The 19,529-nt window shown below is 37.1% G+C and overlaps 3 protein-coding genes across 6 annotated transcripts; all 3 read right to left on the bottom strand.

Annotated features, from left to right (window-relative positions):
* Positions 1 to 436: 436 nt before the first annotated feature.
* Positions 437 to 8,442, bottom strand: cndp2 (carnosine dipeptidase 2). Of its 2 annotated transcripts, none has more exons than XM_067499222.1 (12): positions 8,303 to 8,442; positions 7,262 to 7,449; positions 6,858 to 7,001; positions 6,468 to 6,630; positions 4,917 to 5,011; positions 3,461 to 3,661; positions 3,225 to 3,309; positions 2,957 to 3,117; positions 2,681 to 2,845; positions 1,771 to 1,912; positions 974 to 1,121; positions 437 to 646 (listed from the first exon to the last, which is right to left on the bottom strand). In XM_067499222.1, exons 2-12 carry the CDS (start codon positions 7,319 to 7,321, stop codon positions 580 to 582), a joined length of 1,431 nt encoding a protein of 476 aa, XP_067355323.1. In that variant the 5' UTR covers positions 7,322 to 7,449; positions 8,303 to 8,442; the 3' UTR covers positions 437 to 579. The 2 variants fall into 2 exon arrangements, with proteins under 2 accessions (XP_067355323.1, XP_067355332.1); XM_067499231.1 differs by having other exon boundaries at positions 8,288 to 8,432.
* Positions 8,443 to 9,401: 959 nt separating this feature from the next.
* Positions 9,402 to 12,865, bottom strand: LOC137102688 (zona pellucida sperm-binding protein 4-like). The gene is made up of 11 exons (XM_067482446.1): positions 12,715 to 12,865; positions 12,163 to 12,429; positions 11,959 to 12,068; positions 11,661 to 11,853; positions 11,416 to 11,538; positions 11,163 to 11,332; positions 10,714 to 10,811; positions 10,432 to 10,580; positions 10,152 to 10,329; positions 9,905 to 10,040; positions 9,402 to 9,473 (listed from the first exon to the last, which is right to left on the bottom strand). Exons 1-11 carry the CDS (start codon positions 12,863 to 12,865, stop codon positions 9,402 to 9,404), a joined length of 1,647 nt encoding a protein of 548 aa, XP_067338547.1.
* A 1,017-nt stretch (positions 12,866 to 13,882) lies between these two features.
* dus3l (dihydrouridine synthase 3-like (S. cerevisiae)) lies at positions 13,883 to 19,407 on the bottom strand. Of its 3 annotated transcripts, none has more exons than XM_067499196.1 (16): positions 19,255 to 19,407; positions 18,735 to 18,835; positions 18,217 to 18,487; positions 17,775 to 18,117; positions 17,329 to 17,402; positions 17,128 to 17,223; positions 16,866 to 16,907; positions 16,595 to 16,747; positions 16,318 to 16,434; positions 16,069 to 16,134; positions 15,857 to 15,967; positions 15,495 to 15,591; positions 15,227 to 15,302; positions 14,596 to 14,784; positions 14,249 to 14,377; positions 13,883 to 14,140 (listed from the first exon to the last, which is right to left on the bottom strand). In XM_067499196.1, the coding sequence occupies exons 1-16, from the start codon at positions 19,390 to 19,392 to the stop codon at positions 14,068 to 14,070; spliced, it is 2,076 nt and encodes a 691-aa protein (XP_067355297.1). In that variant the 5' UTR covers positions 19,393 to 19,407; the 3' UTR covers positions 13,883 to 14,067. The 3 variants fall into 3 exon arrangements, with proteins under 3 accessions (XP_067355297.1, XP_067355313.1, XP_067355305.1); XM_067499212.1 differs by having other exon boundaries at positions 19,176 to 19,329; XM_067499204.1 differs by having other exon boundaries at positions 19,025 to 19,321.
* Between the last annotated feature and the right edge of the window lie 122 nt (positions 19,408 to 19,529).

Below are 19,529 nucleotides of genomic sequence, written 5' to 3'. Positions count from 1 at the left end.
GGATATAAGTGCAATATACTTATATATTATTTATGTGAAACGGATACCACTATTAGCTGATTTAGAACAATGTGATCAAATATGACTATCACTCAGGCCACAAACACATTAGATTTGTAGTGTGTGTGTGTGTGTATATAAATATATATATATATATATAAATATATATATATATATATATATATATATATATATATATATATATATATATATATATATATATATATATATATATATATATATATATATATATATATATATATATATATATATATATATATATATATGTATATGTGTGTGTGTGTGTGTGTGTGTGTGTGTGTGTGTGTGTGTGTGTGTGTGTGTGTGTGCTATTGACACTATAAATTCTTTAAAGTATGCATTAAAAGCAGCAGCAAACATTATAAAAGGACAATAATGAAACAGTAAAAAACAATATTAATACAGAAAAAAACTTTTATTGTCAGAATGGAGTGTGTGTAAATCCATTTGAAGTGGAAGTTAAATAATACCACAAACCCTATTGCTCTGACTGTAAGGGTGGAGATTATTTTACATTTCTAATGATGAAACATCAATTCATTCCAGCTGGGATACCTCATGGATATATGCAGCAAGCATCTTGATTCCCTGGATGTAGTTGGATCTGTAAATGGAGAAATAGAACTAAATTAAACTAACAGTGATGAGCCTGTTTATTTGCCGAATACTTGTGTTTATTTATTACAATAGAATGATCAATCAGAAAGATCCTTTATAAAAATGAAAACAAATAAAAACTTTCTTTTGTGTTTTCAACTTTTTGGTGAATAATGTTCACAAGAACTTACACTGAGACACTCTTCCCCCTTATACTTCCAGTCATCAACGTTTCAATGCCTAGCACAACCTTTGAGAACTTTTCATTCTCTAAATTTCCCATCATCTTAATCACAATGATTCAGATGAACAGGGAGATTAAACTGTGATATACCTGTTAAATTTCTCATTCTGGGAGTGAGCTCCATCATCAGAGGATCCAACAGGAAGCAGCATGACATTACGTCCTGTGGCCTCCTGGAAGGTCAGGGTAACAGGAATGCTTCCACCCTCACGAGTCAGATCAGGCTCCACACCGAAGACTGAATTGCAGCATTGACAAAGAAGCGAAAGGAGGAATAGTCAATATGATTACTGCAATCTAAGATATTTAGTATGAACAGTAACAAAAATACTATTTTCCATTGTTATCCATTACCTCACTTTTAAATAATTATAGAATTAATTAGGGAAACCAAATTATTATAAATTTTCAATATTTTAAATTGAGAATTGAAAATGAAACTTGCTTTTGATACTTTGACCATCAGTTGTCACCCTCAGCTCTAGAAATGTAGAAGCCTTAGCAATGACTATTTAAAAAGGTTGATATATAAAACCAAAACTATCTACTTACACTCACTGGCCACTTTAGTAGATACATGTACAATCTAATGCAATCCAATACAGCAGCTCTGCAAATTATCCTACCTTTACATTGGTATAATTTCTCTATATTAAATGAATGAGGTGGCCAGACTATAGCACCACCTTATAATGCACTACGACTACATTACACACTTTGATCTCAAAAAGAAACATTAGAATAGGATTTCATTAGACTGTGCAGGTGTACCTAATAAAGTGGCCTGTGAGAGTACATGGCTAAAGGAACGTATGATCTGTTTTACGTTTTGAGTGAACTGATATTTAAATCATTTCAATTGTTATTCTGTCACTCCGTCTTTGTACCCGTTTTCATGGCTCTTCTGCCGGCCATGTAGTGCGGATGGTTAAAGTCAGAAACCCAGGCCCTGGCTCCGTGGCCCATGTACACGTTCAGTTTGTTTGGGCTCTCCAGTTCAGCAAACTTCTTCTGCAGATGGTCAATAACCTTAATAATGAAGAAGAAAAGACTAGTGAAATCAATGAAATAAATACATGCCACACTATAATTGTTAGAGAACAAATTTAGATAGTTTGACATCTTAAGTAGATGACTCTTAATCATGTTAAAAGAAGGCTGTTTGCTTTTTTTAACTGGCAATTTAGTGATTGAAAACCATTCTTAATAGAGTTGGCTAATTTAATGGTATTTGAATTATAATTCAGTGTGAATTTCAAAAGACAACAAAACGAAAGATTGCATTGGTTGTGCATTCAATTAGGAAAATTTTATCATTTCAATTCACCTCTCTTTACTTAGCATGCTTCCGAATTCTATACATTATTCACACTTTTGGTTAAACTACATTAAGAATTATTATTTGTACTGTAGTACTGTACTACTCAAAGTGGTAATGGCAAGAGTATACATTTCTGTGATCCTGTCCGTCTTGGCAGTTGCAGAAAAACCACATTGTTTACAGAGTTACGGTCAAGAATAGATACATATTGTTATTTTAGGTGTTTCAGTAGTTCAGCAGCTTTTATGATGATAAACATTAAACTAATATACTGTAGGTTACTTTTAAATCTGCTTTACAAGTGCAATTTCAGTTTTAGACTTTTTCAAAAACAACTGTGAGGCTTAGCCATAGCATCTTTGTGAGAAAGAACCTAACAAAGTCATGAAGCTTTACAGCATTCTAACCCCATGACTACCTCAGGGTACAATTAAAGCGATTGTTAGAAGCAGTCTGTCTGGTTTTTGAGGACCTACCTGCTGCTCAACAACTTTAGGGTCCATGTCTGGGACAAGGCGGATGGAGAACTTGCCGATGACCTTGCGGGGGATGACAGTTTTGGCTCCTGCTTCAGAAAAAGCTCCTTCAATACCATGAAGAGAAAGAGATGGGTATCTCCACCGGTGCATTAGGATTTGCTCCTACAGACAAAAAAAGGACATTCTCACTTAAAATGGAATTATTTACAATTAGGTGACTCAGAGTATTCAAGCAGGTTTCAGTGACATAATAAAGTGAAATCAGTTCCTTGCCTTGGTGTCATGCAGCAATTGTTCAACTCCAACATCTTTACAGTATTCATTCAAGTCAAACTCAATCTTCTCATACATTTTTTGCTCCTCATCTGTCAAAGGAGCCACATCTTTGTATATCCCAGGAATCAGGATCTTTCCCTTTTTGTCTACCACGGAGCCTGTTCAGTGAAAAATATAAAATTGAAGAAACAGAATTATGACTACAGACTGATTTCATAGACAGTAAGTTTTATCAAATTACTGCTCAGTCAGCAGCTTTACTTACCCATAAGTGCAATGAGGTCATGCATAGCTTCATGAACAGAACCACCAAACACTCCTGAGTGTAGGTCCTTCTCAGAGCACTCAACCTTTAAATTCAGGAATAAACCAGTACTTTAATTTGCTGCATCAAGAATAAAATTCACAAAGAAGGAGGCGTACATTTGTGTTAAGCTAAGTTACTGCATTACAGTATGAACCTGTATCTCTTTGGAATTTTGAATTACAATCAGACTCCACCTCAGTGAAGAAGTAGCAGATTCCTCTCAGACCATAAGTGATGCAGGGTTTGGTCTTGCCCAGCCAGTAGTTGTCAGAGATGCACACATAGTCTACATCTTTGAAAAAGGTGTCTTTTCTAGAAAACACCAGCTCATCAAGGCCCTCAGATCCAGATTCCTCCATCCCCTCAAAGCAGAATTTGAGGTTGACTGGAAGCTCCTGCAACAACAGGAGGAATGTAAAGAAAATCTGTTAGAATTTCCATATATCAGCACTACAGTAGGTGACAGTAACTAGCATCATGTGCTCATTTCCAAGATATGAAACAGCGTGAAAAACTAAAATAAAAGATATGCGTTTTTATTTTCCTCTGTTCACTTTTCAAGGAAGAAGTGAAGTGATTTGTACTGGTAACTTGACTTAGTTTGATCATTTAGTCATGGCTATGGAAGTCTTGCAACATGACTAACGGTTTCATTCTGCTGACAGCTCTAAATTCATCAAATCATCTGGATATGGCAAAATTGTTTTAGAAAAAAAAACTCTGAAATAAACTGTTCTACATCTATCTTTAGTTGTGTTTTTTGCCAGTTTACACTTTATGTGAATACAATAGTGCAGATTTTGTCCTGGAAGTAAAATATGGACATCCTCCCCATTTCCACCCAAATATACCAATTCAATATTCAAGATCATGATTTATATCACATAATTTCAATAAAGTCTACATTGATCAAGAGTTCAGGATTGCATCAGACTTCAGGCAAAACAAGTCTTATTGTTTGTGGACAACTGAGAAAAGAACAACTTGCCACAAAAATCTAAAATTACAATTTTTACAGAATACTAAACAGTTACATATTAAATTTATCCTGAATCACCAATATGGTATTGGTAGCCCCCCAAAATGTAGTATGTTCCTTTCAAAACAACAGAGCATGGCTGTGATTTTTGCTGTCCAAAAATAAAAAAAGAACCTTGTTGTGTGAACTGAAATATCAACAAACCTGTAATGATTAGTCAAAAATCATGACTTTGAAAATGAAAGAGAGTTTCTCTCTGAAGGTCATTGTTCCTCTCACGTACTCACATTTTTCAAATAATCCAAACAAGTTGTCACACCTCTACATATTTACCTTTGACATTTAAACTGCACTCCAGCCAGTAAGCACTGTAAGATCTTGTTGATCCACATCCAACCACACCAAAATTGCCATGTCATCCATAAGTAGCTACAGGTTATTTATGGTACAAATTCAAACTGGTAACCTAAGATATTTTCTGTCATCTAAAATAGAGAACACTTAGTTTGAGTTTGTGGGGAAGAAGCTAGATACTGACAGGTCTGTTGCTGAACTCAAAGTGGAAAATCTGTTTTCCTTAATGCATGACACACCACTATAGAGTCCTTATTACTGACAGTCTCAAATCAAGTCTAATTTTCAAAGTATAAAAAGCCAAACTGTGCCAGTGCCTTTATCTGCGGAATTTTCTGGTAAGCCTCAATGCAGTTGAACCAGGCCAACACCGGACCCTTGTCGTCAGTAGAACCTCGTCCATAGAGCTTACCTGCAAGGACAAATGAGATTCACTATTAAACTCTTACATTTATGTGATTTTTGAAACCAAGTTGTAGTATTGTAATGGCTCAAGGGTTTATTTGATGAAGAAAATGGTGTAGCTGGGAACAACAGGTCAGAACAGATGAGGTTGATTCAAGTTTCCAATGTGGAACAACTGTGACCAACTGTGACTTAAATACCTTAAGTTGTATTCAAGCTGTTGGAAGTTGCATAGTTAAGAAATTTCCACATGGAAAAAAGGGCCCTTCTATGCAGTCTGGGACAAAGGTATCGTAAAACTTTATGTAAGCAAAAAAAAAAAAAAAAAAAAAAAGTTGACCAGGCAGAAATGAGAGAAGGGGAAGTGAATACAGTACTTTTTGTCAGCTGATGGTTACCACAAATTAAGCCATTTAGTTTCAGTATTAGCAGCATGACAAAGATAACATACCAAGAAAGGAAGGAGGTAAAATATTCTCCAGTATCTGACAGTCTAAAGTCATCAAAAATAAATTGGCTTAATAACATGACCCAACAGATTACAGTTATAACCTGAACTGCTTAACGCTTTACCACAGCACAAAAGAAGCGAACTCAGTTAATTGGTTAGATAAAATATTGCACAGGGTTATTAGGTTCAAAGGAGTTCATACAATAAAAGAGTCAAGTTAATGTGTGTTCTTGAGTTTACCACACATAAAATCTAAAGTTTAAAAACAATGCAGTGCAGCATTCGAATTATTGCCTGGAGTCTAATTCAGAACTGCTGCCACTTCTTAGATATGCAAAACAAGTCTTTGTTGAGTAAAGTAAATTGTGCTAAACAGTACATATGAAACATTCAAAAGAACTAAGTAAGATTGTTGTCCAATAGTTGTACTAAATAAAAATAGTTTATTTTGCGTGTGAAATGCTGAATCTCATTTTTCCTAAAAACAGCAGCACTGTTTCAACATAATCCTCAAGCTTATCAGAACTTTGGACTTTGGAAATATGTAGCTAACTGTGATACGATCAGGTTGAAAGACAGTAAAAGTTCAAAGAGCATTTTAACACATTCCATTTAATAATGGTGATTAAACTGTGCAAATGACATAATTACACTAAACAGTTTCATAATAGTTTCTGTCATTCCTCAGTTGAACTACATTTTTCTTTAACTATCCTCTTTGTTCCTCCCCTCAGGGCTTGTCTGCAGAACAAGTTGGTCAGTGATATTACTGACATAAGATACATAAGGTTTGCAAAGCCGAAAAAGAAAGTGGTGTAATCACTGCATAGAAAATTGAGAACAGAAACCATGAACTTAATCATGTCAGAGTTCATCTTACCTCCCCAAACAGCGTTTTCTTCGTCTCAATTTCATTTTAAACTAGCAAATTTTCAGGATCATAATAGAACAGCTTCAGGCTTGTTCTGTCCCAAATCTAAGCAAAAAAAACCCAAAAATGTTCTGCTCTTACCATCTTTCTCCACCAGTGTGAAAGGCTCTGTATCCCAGCCATCTTCAATATTGGCTGGCTGGACATCAAGGTGACCATAGATACACACAGTCTTCTTGCTTGGGTCAGATCCCAAACTCCCCAGGATGATGGGAGGCAGGGGGATCTCCTCTCCAGAGGGAAGCTGCATATACAAATTGAGGAAAGGTTAAAAGTTTCTAAATATAGGCACACATGATCCAGTAAACACATAGCAAGTGGAAAGGGTTTTTAGTTTTTTTTTGGTTTAAACATTAACACACAGAAACAAAGTTACTTTCTCTATAGACCCAACATCTACAGCTGTGACAGCAAATAAGGATCCAAATAAAACAAACAACAATGCAGCAATACACTCCCACACACTCTAACCTTCTGTGTGCCAATGTCCACCAGCTCCACTGTGCCCCCCAGCCTCTCAATGTCCTTGGCTGCCATCTCCATCATCTTCTTGATTTCCCCACGTTTCTCTGGCCAAGCAGACACACTCTGGACGGCCACCCATTCAGCAAGACGCTGGAAAACAAGCAATTAAATCCTATTGTCTTTTAAGAAAACAAATTGGGTGTTTTATACGTCAGGTAGGCATGAATTAAATACTTTATGACGTTTGAGACTTGTCAATGAGTTGGGATGTAATTGGGAATGAGTTTCATTGCTGCTGTTTTTGAGGACACAGCTTGATCAAAACATGATAGATAATTGGCAGCAATCTTATCAATGATTAGTTCACAATAACACTGGAAGACAGTAGGAAGACAAAAAACAAATCTTACCTGCACATAACTTTCCTGGTGCTCGTCCACATACTTAAAAAGCTCCGGGAGATGAGCCATCTTTGGGAGCCACAGAAACAGCTGATGGTTTAAGAGGCAGAATGGTTGTGTGGAAGTCTACTTCCTGCCCCTTGCTATTTTATAGAGCAAAGACCACACCCTCTGGCTACCTTTGGCTTGATTTGCAGCTGGTGAGAGTGACAGAAGCGAGTTCCACATCAGGAAGTTGAGATGGTGATATCTTTGCAGCATGAATTCTACCTTTACAAGGTTATAAAATCCCCAGTTTGTAGGTTCCAAATGTGAGAAATTTGGTAATTCTACTGTGTTTGTTATTGAGGTCAATAACCTTGTAAAAGTAGAATTCATGGCAGAGCCATTGTATTGGAATCCAGTAAATTGCACAGGTGGTCATAATGTTATGCCCGATCAAAGTATGTATACACGTTCTGCTGGCTGGTTTTAATTTCAATGGCATTAGACAGAAATCGGCACTTGAGATTTGACCATGCATTCAGCTTACAAATGCAGGTGTGATCCCACAGAAGCTAGCAGGTTTTATGCATTCTAAAAACCTATTTGGAATTAAAATTAGTTTAATGACGTGCCATACTGATTCGTGTTGACTTTTTTGTTAGACCTACATCTTATACTGCAAAGAACATCAGCTGTACTGCTAAATCGAAATCTGATAGTGAAACGTGACTTGTCTTTTCACGTGACTGTACCGTTGTAAAAACAGGACACTGTCACTACACAGTACGGTGCAAACTGTTAGCTAACTTTAACATGACAGAGGCAAGTTATTCTCACCAGTCATATTAGCTTTCAGTCAACTATACATGAAACAGAAGGAATGAATTGGTAACGTAATATTATGTTGAATAATAGTAATCCTTTCATGATAACATTTGGCAGTGCTAATTTCTAAAACGCACAAAAACAGGCTCACTGTTAATTTGTTAAGACTCAACGTTAGTTCGTATTAAAGCGTTTCCGTACACCTGACGACCACGTGTGACTTACTTTACAGAAACGTACCGTGTTCGTTTCTCACGGACAGTGGTGCCGGTTGAACGATGGACCGAAACTGGTTTATTCTATGCAAGATGCAAAAACAGACACATCCACACGCAACACGAAGAAACTGATTTTATTTATGGCGCAAAGAATTGTGGGTCAGCGGCTGATGCTTAGTCACGGTCATCCGAAGACGTTTTAAAGAGGAGAGCTGCCCCTTGTGAAAGATTAACACGAGTACACAATACTATAGACCTAGTGATTAACTTATTAGTAATAAATTGTTCATTTTGACATTGGAGTTGTCCGCAATTTTGCATTCCCATTTGTGTCCATTAGTTACAGTTTATTACTGGCAATTTGTGAAGTATTTGTATGACCAACGCTCTACAATTAAAGAGTTACTTCATTAGCCGGCACATTAAAGGGATACACAATCATGCATCAAGAGGCCTAATTAAAGCCTAAAAACAAAGCACTTACCAAATGAGCTACTGCATAATGAGTTGCTGTTCCCTGGTGACTGTTTAGGATACAGTAATGCTTTATATAGGAAGTACAATTTGGGATGCTAATGCTAAACAGATTCACACTAAATTTACTGTAAAGAATTCAGGATTAATGTACATATGAATACACAATATTTGAAGTGATGCACTGTGCATCATATGTACTTTAGTGTTTGCAGTATTTTGCTATTCCTTTACTTACAATTTTGAATGCAGGACATAACCATTTCTACACCATTTTTGCACCAGGTTGGTTTCCATGATTTTGCATTTTCTAAAAGAAAATTGAATTACTAACGGTATAACACCTGTTCACAAGAGTCAGCCTTGTTAAGACCTGTCAAAACAAGTATCTGATATACCCAGAGTAAATCACTGCCTTGAATTTACACATTTCGGTCTGACTTTTACAACAAAACTGAATTTAAACCAGTTAGGCTAAAAAAAGAAGTCACCAAGAACTGTTACTGTATTATAAAATGAATCATTTATTTTTTGTTTGTTGTCTTCTTGGTCCACAACTGCAAATCCCAGTGGTGCCTAGAAGCAAAATAATTTGATTAGATGTTTTAAAGTTGAATTACCTTTATAAAATTCCAGACACTCACCTATCAATCAAAGCACTGATCTTGACATAGCTTCTCTGTTGGCCTACAAACTTCTGTAGAGCACATGAAATAGATCTACAATGGGGGAGAAGAAAAACTTCAAAACCCTTAAATAATTTTGAGAACAAGGACACTCTACAAAATTACTGTATTGTGATTCATATTTTACCTTGGCAATAGTAAAGTATCCCAATCTCATGACAAGTCACTTCATAACTGTTAGTTTAGCGTCACCCTCCAGCAAGTTTAACCTCACGTTGTTAAAGTATGCCTCACTACTGCTAACTATAGAAGCACTCAACAATATTTTTTCATTTGATATACTCAGATCTAGTTTTCTGGACATAACAATTTGGCCCTATCCAGAGTAACTCAGGTCTTCCCACCTGCTCACTTCTTCCAAAGTTACCAGACAGCATGCAAGGACTGTCTACTCCAATATCAAACTTGGGTCATTGACCTAATCCCTGATTTCAGTTTTTGCTTTGTGTTTTGTTCTAACTTACTTCTTCATCAAGGTACTGGTTTGTCTTTTGATCCATAAACTGGAAGGCAGTAACCACAAAGCGCCTCTGGTGGCGATTTTTGGGAAGGTCGCTGACTTTAAGCACGGATACATTTGGATCATTAGGGTTGGCACACCTACAGAGACATGTTTTAGTTATGCTTGTACATTTATGCATGTAAAAAAAATATAAAATTCACATGTGGGGGGGGGGGGGGGGGAGAGATCAGTGATGACAGAGTCCTTACCCTTCATAAACGAGGACCAGTGCATTCTTTGCAGACAGGGGGTAAGCTAAACAGTAGTTTACGAGAAGTACTGCCTCTGGTTTTGGAGACTTCAAATTCAGTTCAAGATACACTGGATTGCCAAGTAGCAGTCGCAAAGCCGGATGATAAGTGGGCAAGTAACTGGAATAAGTCTTGTCTGTTAAGATTATAAAGATGTGGAGCAAACTTGAATTTGACAAACTTATGAGATTTGTAGATGCACAAGCTCTGAATGTTGAATAATGCAAGAATACTTAACCTGTAGCAATTCTCAAGTCAACAGCATATAGACCAGTGGAAAGGATTGCTGATGGCAAGATGGAAGTTGGGGTCTTAACCATGTAGCCAGTGCTCACCAGTAACTGCTGATCATTGCCTTTCTGGCTGTAGCGACATTCGACCATGAATCTATAGGAGACAGTCTGTTAAAGCTTTTATCTATAACACAAGAAGCTTTATTATAGATACAGCAGGAGCGGATTAAAAAAAAAAAAAAAAAAAAAAGACACTGGAATGTTTGATTAGAACAGAACACACTGACCTAAGTGGATCCGTTCTTGTAATCATGCCAAACATTAGGTCCAAAGTTTTGACAGCAGACTGCACTTCAGCCATGTAAATCTTTGTCACACCAATTTCCTAGAGGGTGGGAAAAAAAAAAGGTTAAAGTTTTGCTCAAGTGGTGTGTTCACATTTACCAGTTGCTGCAGGATTTTCTTTGCAAGTGGCAGGTCAGAGTAAGAAACTGTCACCAGGGGTATTTTACGCAAATACAAGTCCATATACACATACTGAATGTAGTTAATGACTCTGGGATTAAATTTGGCTGGTTGTCTTTGACAGGCAGCAACAAGCCAACAGTCAATTATCAGTTCAGTCTTAACAAGACATCACACAATGACATCACATGAGATCAGGGCAAGTACGATTTTACCACAAACATTTACAGGGCTATACACAGCAAGTGAAATAGGGAGTTGGCACACTTACATAAACACGAGCTCCACATTCTGTGACTTTGAACTTGAAGATGGCAACTTTGTCATTAACAATGACAGGTTTACAAGTAGTCCCAGGAATAATAAGCTTGGTGGGGTCCACAGGGGTGGAAAGGGAGTTGTAGCGGATTGCAAATACAAATTGTTGATCTAAAGTGCACTCTAAGTGAGAAAAGAGGTATGAATTCCAGGCAGATTTAATGAGAAGAGAAAAATTAGGAGAGTACATGAACAGAACCTCTTACCATCCAGAGGATAGTAGCAAACAGATGTAAATGAATCCATACAGCAGCCTCTCATTTCACAGTCTCTTGATGATATTCCTGATTGACCACACTGCACCCACTCTGTCGAAGAGACTGCACAATCTGGGGGGTGGGGGGGAAATTAAAAAAAAGCCTCACACCTGCAATGGGCCAAAATCACAGTCCTCCAAAATACTTGTATTCATCTTATTTCTGTATTTTAAGAGGTCACAAGTTGCACTCACTTTGTGGCTTAATCAATTGTGTATTGGCTGGGGTAGTTGCAGGAGTTGTACACGAAGGTGTGACGTCCAGTGGGGATTGAGGGCGTGAGATCAAGCCAGAATCCAACGTCTTAACTTGCTCACAAGATGCAGTAGCAACTTGTTGCAGATTACACTCATCACTGTACAGCAACTGCAGGGTGTACTTGTCAGTCTGAAATAATAATGTATTAAACTAAATTCCAACAAAGAATGTTACAGCACATTTACTTTCCTTAAAGACATTACTGAGCCAAGAATTTACTTGTCAAAAACGTACAAGTTTCACATTGCATCCAGTGAAGGGTATAGTTAAGGTGTTCTGAAGAGGGTTCAAATCATACCGACAAGACTCTGGAGCATCTATCACAGGCAGCAGCTCATTAGAACCTGAAGAAGAGGGAAGATGCATGTTGTGATACATGTTATTCAGCTGATGACATCCATGGAGAAAAACTGAGTGAGAAATTGTTCAAGTACATACCCACAACTATAACGTCACTTAATGTGGCTTTCACCAGGGTAATCTGGAATCCAAAGTTGGTGCAAACCACAATTAGCCTTGAAGAACTGATACAGGTAGCCCGGGGCCTCAGAGGGGTATCTGCACGACTAGGCCAGTTTCTGGGGCCAAAATCTTCACCTCTTGCACCAAATGGATTTCCAGTAAAAGAGCCAAAGTAACCATCACTGGTGGCACCACCTTCTTCAAGGATTTCATAATCAGCTTCATCATAATCCTTGCTCACATCTTTTTCCATTTGGAAAGGGGTGGGGGTAGCAGTAAACCAACATTACATTATTAGACACAATGTTATTTATGTAGATCTAGACAGCCTAACTAAATATCACCAGTGTTCACCCCAAGCAATCTGCCTCTTTGGTCATCATACTAAAAATCTAATTGAACATTTTAGAAAACAACAAAAAAGGTTGTAGCCACAAAACAAGTTTCAAGTCCAGGAATTTTTTTTTTTTTTTTTTTTTTTTTTTTTTTTGAGAGACCTTTAAGCAGTCTCCCTTAAGCATAGGTTACCTGTTAATGTGCTCCTAAGTGGTTTACTCCGATGTGCACTCCCATACAAATTCAGAAGTTGAGTGTCATCAACATGCTCCCATCCCCAAACTGAATCCAGCAACAGAGTCCCAGTAAGGACCACCAACAACCCAGCCCTGAGCCCAGCCATGAGTCCAGTGAATGCCTCCTGAACTCCACAGAGTCCTGCCATGGTACAAGTAGTGGGTGTTAATTGACCACACCTGGTAGTTGCTAAATGAAAGCCACCTGTTGAGTGTGAAGGATCACAAAGTGGGGAGTGTCTATTTTAGGCTTCTTAGAAGCCTAAAATAGCAACATTGTATTGTATAACTTTATAGCTTTTATTATGTAGTAAATGATTTCATACTAAATGTTGGCCAGATAAAATGTAAGGTAGACTTTGATTTGTATACATAAAATATGTGCATTTACATTTTTTACAAATTTGTACAAATGTTTGTACTGACAATACATTTCTGGACTTATTGTCAGTACAAACACAATCTCTAAACTTGTCTCTGGTTACATTGAATTTTAGTTTTCATACACTAATTGTGAACAATGAATACAAATATTTTATATTTTACTTTTGTATTTGTAACAAATATCAGTGGTAAGATTACACCTTTACAAAAAGTACCATGGTATTATTAGGGAAATCAATGGTAATTCCATTTTACAATGGTAAATTGACCATAGTATGGTCCAGAGTGCAAATATTCTACCAATATTCTGCAAGTATTTGAAACATAAATGGCATTATCCATGTTTGGGTATTACTTTTTACGAGTTGAATCACATCTAGGTTTTCCACTGTTTGTGCAATAACCTTTAGGTATATCTACCAATTTTGTCCTCATTTAAGTAGAAGTAGTTGGACAAACTTTAAGTACTGTGCAGTTCCTCCATCTACTAATACCTCATAAAAGCAATGCTTCTCTGTGTTAAAACACAATCCAAACTTCCTACAATTAACACAGTTAATGTTCTATTGCACTATATTTTACAGATATACCTTACAGACTAGGAATTCAGTTTCTGTTACATTTTCTAATAATTTCCCCATCATTGTGGTTTCATATCACTTATGTATAGTGAGTTGGATCTATCTATTGATAGATCAGAAATCAGTAGGAAAGTATTTTTAAAAAAAGAAGACAAATCCTAGAGTGGCAAAAGATTTTATTTATTTTAAGTATACAAATAATCATGAGTTACACTTTTATGCCACAGGTCAAATAAACTAATAGTCTTTATCATTTAAAACACAGTATGGTTTCTTTAAATTTTCTACATCAGAGTCAAAAAATAATAATCTGGAAGTTAAGTGGTCAGGCAAAGAAAACAAAATCACTTGTAGGCGTTAGCTTTATGTTTGGGCAAAAACTTGAAATTCTTTGGTACAGGTCCAAGGAGCATTTCACTGGAGAGGTAAAAAGAAGAGAGTGTTATAACATGTATTTATTTAACACTTTAATATTCCTGTAGCTTAATGTGAAATGGTCTTTTTTAAAAATGGTTTACAGCTCACCTAATCCTGATCCAGTCTCCAACATTCTGACTGGCCATCAGTGATTCCAGATAGTTTCTGCCCATGTAGTACGGTGGTCTCTCATTGATCTTTTGAGGCACTCGCTCCAACAAGCCCACTGGAATGTATCTGAGAGAGAGGGATGGAGGAGGAAAGACAGACATAATCCTGATTTTTTCTCCAGTCCATTTATCACTAAGCATCCAATATGAATAATAAGATTATATTTGAACTTTGGTCTTGCCATTAAAACTATGCATTATTACATACTGGTGTTATTTTCTGTATCAAATGACTTGTTTATAAAAGCAGAAATACAATATACTGATGTGCATGCTGCTTCCAACCTGCACATGAAGGAGAGCCACTCCAGCATAAAGGTGCGGGTCTTCTCCACACCTTGAGTGTCAGAGCCCCAGTGTTCCAGACCAAAGTTGGTAAAGTCCCGGAGGATGTCGAGTCGCTCACCAGATGAAATGTCCCAATGTCTGCTCTCCTTTATCTCAGTGAAGATCCAGGGCTTAACGAGAGCTCCCCTGAAGACAGAACATATAACACGGACTTAACTTTTCAATTAGTTTCCAACTTCACTACATAAGTTATTATATTATTTTATGTTGAAGCAAGACAGAACAAGAACTGCACTGCTGATGGGTGGCCAAAAACAAGAAGCCAACATAAGAATCAATCAAATCACAATTACACATTGAATCTAAATTGATCATAGCGATGCAGCAGTTTCAGAGCTAATTACCTGTGTATGAGCATTAAGGGCTTTGAAAGTTTCCACACAAGTTTCAAAGCAATCTTAAGTGAGCAACAGCTATAGTAAGATAAAACAAATGTATGCTCAAACTTCATTTACAGAACTTGTGTCCACGCGACTGAAATAAAAACTTGTGTAAGAGAACGTATGACAAAGTGCACTGGGGAAGTGAAAAACTATTGTACGAGTTGCTCCTTTTTTGTCACACCAACCTTGCTATCATTATACCAGAAACTCCAGTCTCTCTTGCTTTCATAGCGTCTTCATAGGACAGAATGTCCCCATTACCTGGAACAGTAAAAACAAGTCACCTAAGTTCAACTCATCACCATCAGTAGATTCAGTTCTACACCAGCTTTTATCTTTGCATTTCTAACTGGAACAAACTTCTTAGAACATCAAAAGGTTGCTTTTCCTATTTGTCCACCTAGCTAATTATATGCATATATGTGAATTATATGCAGCTGGGCAGTCACGTACCAAAGAGTGGAACAGGACTAGCCAGTTTGGAGCAGCTATTGATATAGTCCCAGTCAGCTAACTTAGTGTAGCGCTGCTCTCTGGATCGACCATGCAGCTGTAATAAAAGTAATAGATTAAAAACAAGGTATTTGACAAAACATTTCACAGAAGGATTATTGTCATACATAGAAACAAGGGTGTGTAGGTGATAGTGAATAAAAAATGTTTGTGTATTTAAGTACATATATTTAGTGTTACACATAATGTTTTTATACACAGATTAGTGTAGGCTGAGCAATAACAAGGAAAAAGTATTGAAAACATGCATTATTATAGCTACACAAGATAACTTTCAAACTTGTCTTACTACTAAGACTTACAGTGATCATGGCGATACCCCAGTTTTTCATCTCTGGAATGAGTTTGTGTGCTATGCTGCACTTCTCCTGAACACCAGTGCGAATCTTGACCGTTAAAGGGACGTCAAGAACCTTCAGGGTTAAAAAAGCCATGTTTTAATGGAAACACCTTGAAGAAACTTTTCATTTTAACACATCCAATACAGGCCATCAAGGTAGAGATTCACACTTACATAGTTCATTCCCCGGACTATCTGTTCAAATTTTCTGGTGCGTGTCATCAAGCCACAGCCTCCACCCTGGTAAGGGAAATCCAACAAAGACCATCTGTCACTGAGAGGCATATTGATGATATTGACTATCTATGTTAGTTCAACCTAACTGGCTTACCTTATATACCTATAATATTATAATTAATATGTAATGCATAAAGAAAAACTGTTTAATCTACATGCTACTATCTAGTTTCACAGTTGGTTAACCTTCTTGTAGACAAGGTCAATGGGGCATCCAGAGTTGATGTCCACAAAGTCAACATCAATGTTGTTGTTGATGAGCTCTGCACACCTCGTCATGGTATCTGGGAAGCAGCCCTCCAGCTGGAAATACAATTTGGACTTCAGAACTGAGGCCATCTTGACCCACACAGTAAAAACTCAAAGAAAAGCAAACTCTCCATAAGTCCACAAGCCATATTTTTACTAACGTAATCAGAGTCATTCAACACCTTTGAGAAGTTTTAACCTATGAACAATTCACCTGAACGCCAAAAAGATCTTCACTTTCATGCCTCTTTAGGAGGGCCCACTCTGACTGCTGACCCTGCAGCAGGTTTGTGCACATGGCCATCTCCCCACAGGTGATGTCTGCACCAAAGCGCTTGCATATGCGACGAAATGGCAGATTTCCACACTGAGGACAAAAAGGGAATCATTTAGTGAGTCTAAAAGATCATTTAGGTTTGTGTTTTTAAATAAATAAATGGAAAACACACAAAAGTTTGTACATAGTTTAATCTCTGAGCACTTACAGTTGTTAGAGGAGCAAGGTAAAGCTTGTCTCGAAAGTCCACCTTAAACACACAAACACAAAACATGTACTGGTGATGCAGAGATATTTTTGCAAATATCCTATGAAATATTTATCTATTTCAGTTAGATTTTATGAATGTACTTAGCAACATAACCTATGTTACTGCATTACGGTTATTATTTATTTGGCTATTTAGTTAGTTACTAAGCTACTAGAAAACAAATATAATTTTTGATGAAAGATGGTTGGCTGGGATAAACCTGTTTCTTTTCACACGGGCGCATCTTGATGAGATCAATATCAGTCAATGGACCAACAGTCTTCACTGTAGGCTGATTATCTTGGCAATGCTGCAGCTTTTCACAAGAGAAACACATCAAAATACTTCCAAAACACAGTGCGTGCATGCTCACGTACATTATATATATCTCAAGAAGAAGTGTTCTACTTTAATGTTTTACCTGTTTTTCTGCATCAGTAGATAAAGGTCGCTCCCCTCCTGTTGGATCTGCAGTTACTGCCTCACTGGCATCACCTGGGTGTGCCAAAAGACTGAATTAATAAACCATGTTTACCGTAAATGAATTAAAATTATATTATTAAAGAACATGCCAGTGTCTGAATTCACAGAATATTATATATAGAAACTAAATGTATAACTAAATATGTGTTAAATTAGCAGCAAAAATGGGTAATGAAGTAGTTCTTAAAAAAAAAAAAAAGATTAAGATTTATACAGGTTGCTTTTGTTGTTATATTTAAACCACTTTACAATCTCAATATGTTGTTCATGCTAGGAAAGGGGCAGGAAAACACCTGCTGAATACCCCAGTGAGGTTAGATAAAAAAGAATAATGGGGTTTTATTTAAGAAAATGCATCTAAAACCTACAGTATTTAGTTCTTACCGTTTCCTTGCTGTTCCTTTTTGTTCTTAAGTGTTCTTAGGTACTCTTCTGACTTAGTAAAGGTGACTGAACGCTTCCTCAGGCGATTCTGGAGGTCTTTACTCAAGCTGTTCCTCACTAGGTTCCTGTTTTCATATGCCTTCACTAGATCAGTTTTCTCCATGGTTTTGAAGTCAGGTGTAGTGTGTGCCTTGGCAAAGCGGCAGGAGAGACCATAACCACATTTTCCAAATGTGTCATAGAGGTAGCAGCTGTCCCCAATGTCAGAGGGCTTAGAGGCCATGTACTCAGCCACATCATGATGGAAGTAGCATTTGTCCCCAAAGGGACATTGCCTATTGTCCTGAAAGGAGAGGAAACATCATAACTACTCTTCTACAGCTAAGTCAAACATAAAGTATACGGTATTTGTGAATGTTTGGATAAACGTTCATTTTTATACCCGAATGACTGAGAGACACAGTCGTTTCTCATCATATGTGGTGGGCTTCGTGTATGGTCTTGACTTATTTTGTCCTCGAAGACGTTTGCTATTGGATTTCCACGCCTTCTCCTTCTCCTCATGATCCAGTTTGAGCTTTTTAGCTTCAGGTTCATCGACACAGGTCTCAGCTGTCTCCTCAACTGCGTCATTTTTACTGCCCTTGTCTTCTTTTGAATCCTGACACTCAGAGTCGATAAACTTATGAAATGTTTCTTTAGTCGTTAAGAATCTGCAAAAAGACAAGAATAAAAATTGTACCAGCCAATTGTTTCATTGTATGGCATATATTTGAAAAAAGTATAAGAATGTTTGCAAGAAGAAAAGACACTCAATAATAATTACATAGTGAATACTGTAACATTTTCTGACACACTTCGTACTTCACAAAGTTCTGGTTGATGTTATATTGTTTCCAGAGTGGCTTGATTTGTTTTGTTTTTTTATCTTATGCGTGCCAGAAAATGATTTTTACTCACTCAAATTTGATAGCAGCTTCACCCTTCACAGCCGCATCTGACCCCCTTAGAGTAGAGACCTCTCCGGCGTTTTCCATCACACCTTCACTGGATCCTTTTTTCTGAAACACCACGATAATTCAGATGATCGCTGCAGCACTCATACATATATTAAACATTTCCTGATGTTTAACTAACTTGATATGAGGGGCTTGCATATCATTTTTTTGTATAGCCCTATGTAACGCTGTCGTTCTCTGATTTAATGTGGTAGATTTACCGGTGCTTTATATTGTCATTTTTATACTAACCTGTACTGGATTAACATTAATTTTTGTATGGTTAAGTAGCAATCCACATTAGGCATTTGAGTTACTTCTTCTTTCTAAGGTTGCAGCTAACAGTAAGGCTAATTTCGCATACTTTGCTCCTAGCTAACAGGCTATCATCTGGAATAGTCACCTGTTAGGTAACGCATTTTACGATAGCATATGGCAATAAAAAAATCACGTCAAAACTTAAAACAAATATAGTTAATTACACTTCTTTGAGGAACAAGCAACAACTCAAGAGCGTGAGAAATCAGCCGTGCAACTGTTTGATATAGTCCGTACTGAACGGGCAGGGCGAACGTTGGTTCCGTAGAACACAGTAACGTTCTTTCACGCACCGAAGCCATTAAAGAAATTTTGTCGTCCAGTGTGAAATGTAATCGGATTCGCCCTTTATATAAATATGCATAACACGGTTCATTTTTTAATGACACTAAAACCATTATTTAATACAATTGCTTCTATTATTTATTGTTTTTATTTT

Source organism: Channa argus, chromosome 1 (genome assembly GCF_033026475.1).
Source record: "Channa argus isolate prfri chromosome 1, Channa argus male v1.0, whole genome shotgun sequence".
NCBI classification, from domain to species: Eukaryota; Metazoa; Chordata; class Actinopteri; order Anabantiformes; family Channidae; genus Channa; species Channa argus.
Note: the sequence above shows the minus strand (reverse complement) of the source record. Positions and strands in the feature narration are given on the sequence as shown.

What these genes read in the sequence shown, in the direction of transcription:
- LOC137102688 (XM_067482446.1), bottom strand. Translation starts at nt 12,865, where the DNA reads ATGGCTGGGCTCAGGGCTGGGTTGTTGGTGGTCCTTACTGGGACTCTG. An exon ending in CTGGTCCTCGTTTATGAAGG is followed by an intron (nt 10,041 to 10,151) that starts GTAAGGACTCTG and finishes ATGTCTCTGTAG; the next exon opens with GTGTGCCAACCCTAATGATC. An exon ending in ACCAGTACCTTGATGAAGAA is followed by an intron (nt 9,474 to 9,904) that starts GTAAGTTAGAAC and finishes CCCCCATTGTAG; the next exon opens with ATCTATTTCATGTGCTCTAC.
- dus3l (XM_067499196.1), bottom strand. Translation starts at nt 19,392, where the DNA reads ATGGCTTCGGTGCGTGAAAGAACGTTACTGTGTTCTACGGAACCAACG. An exon ending in ACCTTGCTCCTCTAACAACT is followed by an intron (nt 16,748 to 16,865) that starts GTAAGTGCTCAG and finishes TTTTGTCCTCAG; the next exon opens with TGTGGAAATCTGCCATTTCG. An exon ending in GGAGACTGGATCAGGATTAG is followed by an intron (nt 14,141 to 14,248) that starts GTGAGCTGTAAA and finishes TTACCTCTCCAG; the next exon opens with TGAAATGCTCCTTGGACCTG.
- cndp2 (XM_067499222.1), bottom strand. Translation starts at nt 7,321, where the DNA reads ATGGCTCATCTCCCGGAGCTTTTTAAGTATGTGGACGAGCACCAGGAA. An exon ending in TGGACATTGGCACACAGAAG is followed by an intron (nt 6,631 to 6,857) that starts GTTAGAGTGTGT and finishes TTGTATATGCAG; the next exon opens with CTTCCCTCTGGAGAGGAGAT. An exon ending in CTAAAGTTGTTGAGCAGCAG is followed by an intron (nt 1,913 to 2,680) that starts GTAGGTCCTCAA and finishes TTCATTATTAAG; the next exon opens with GTTATTGACCATCTGCAGAA.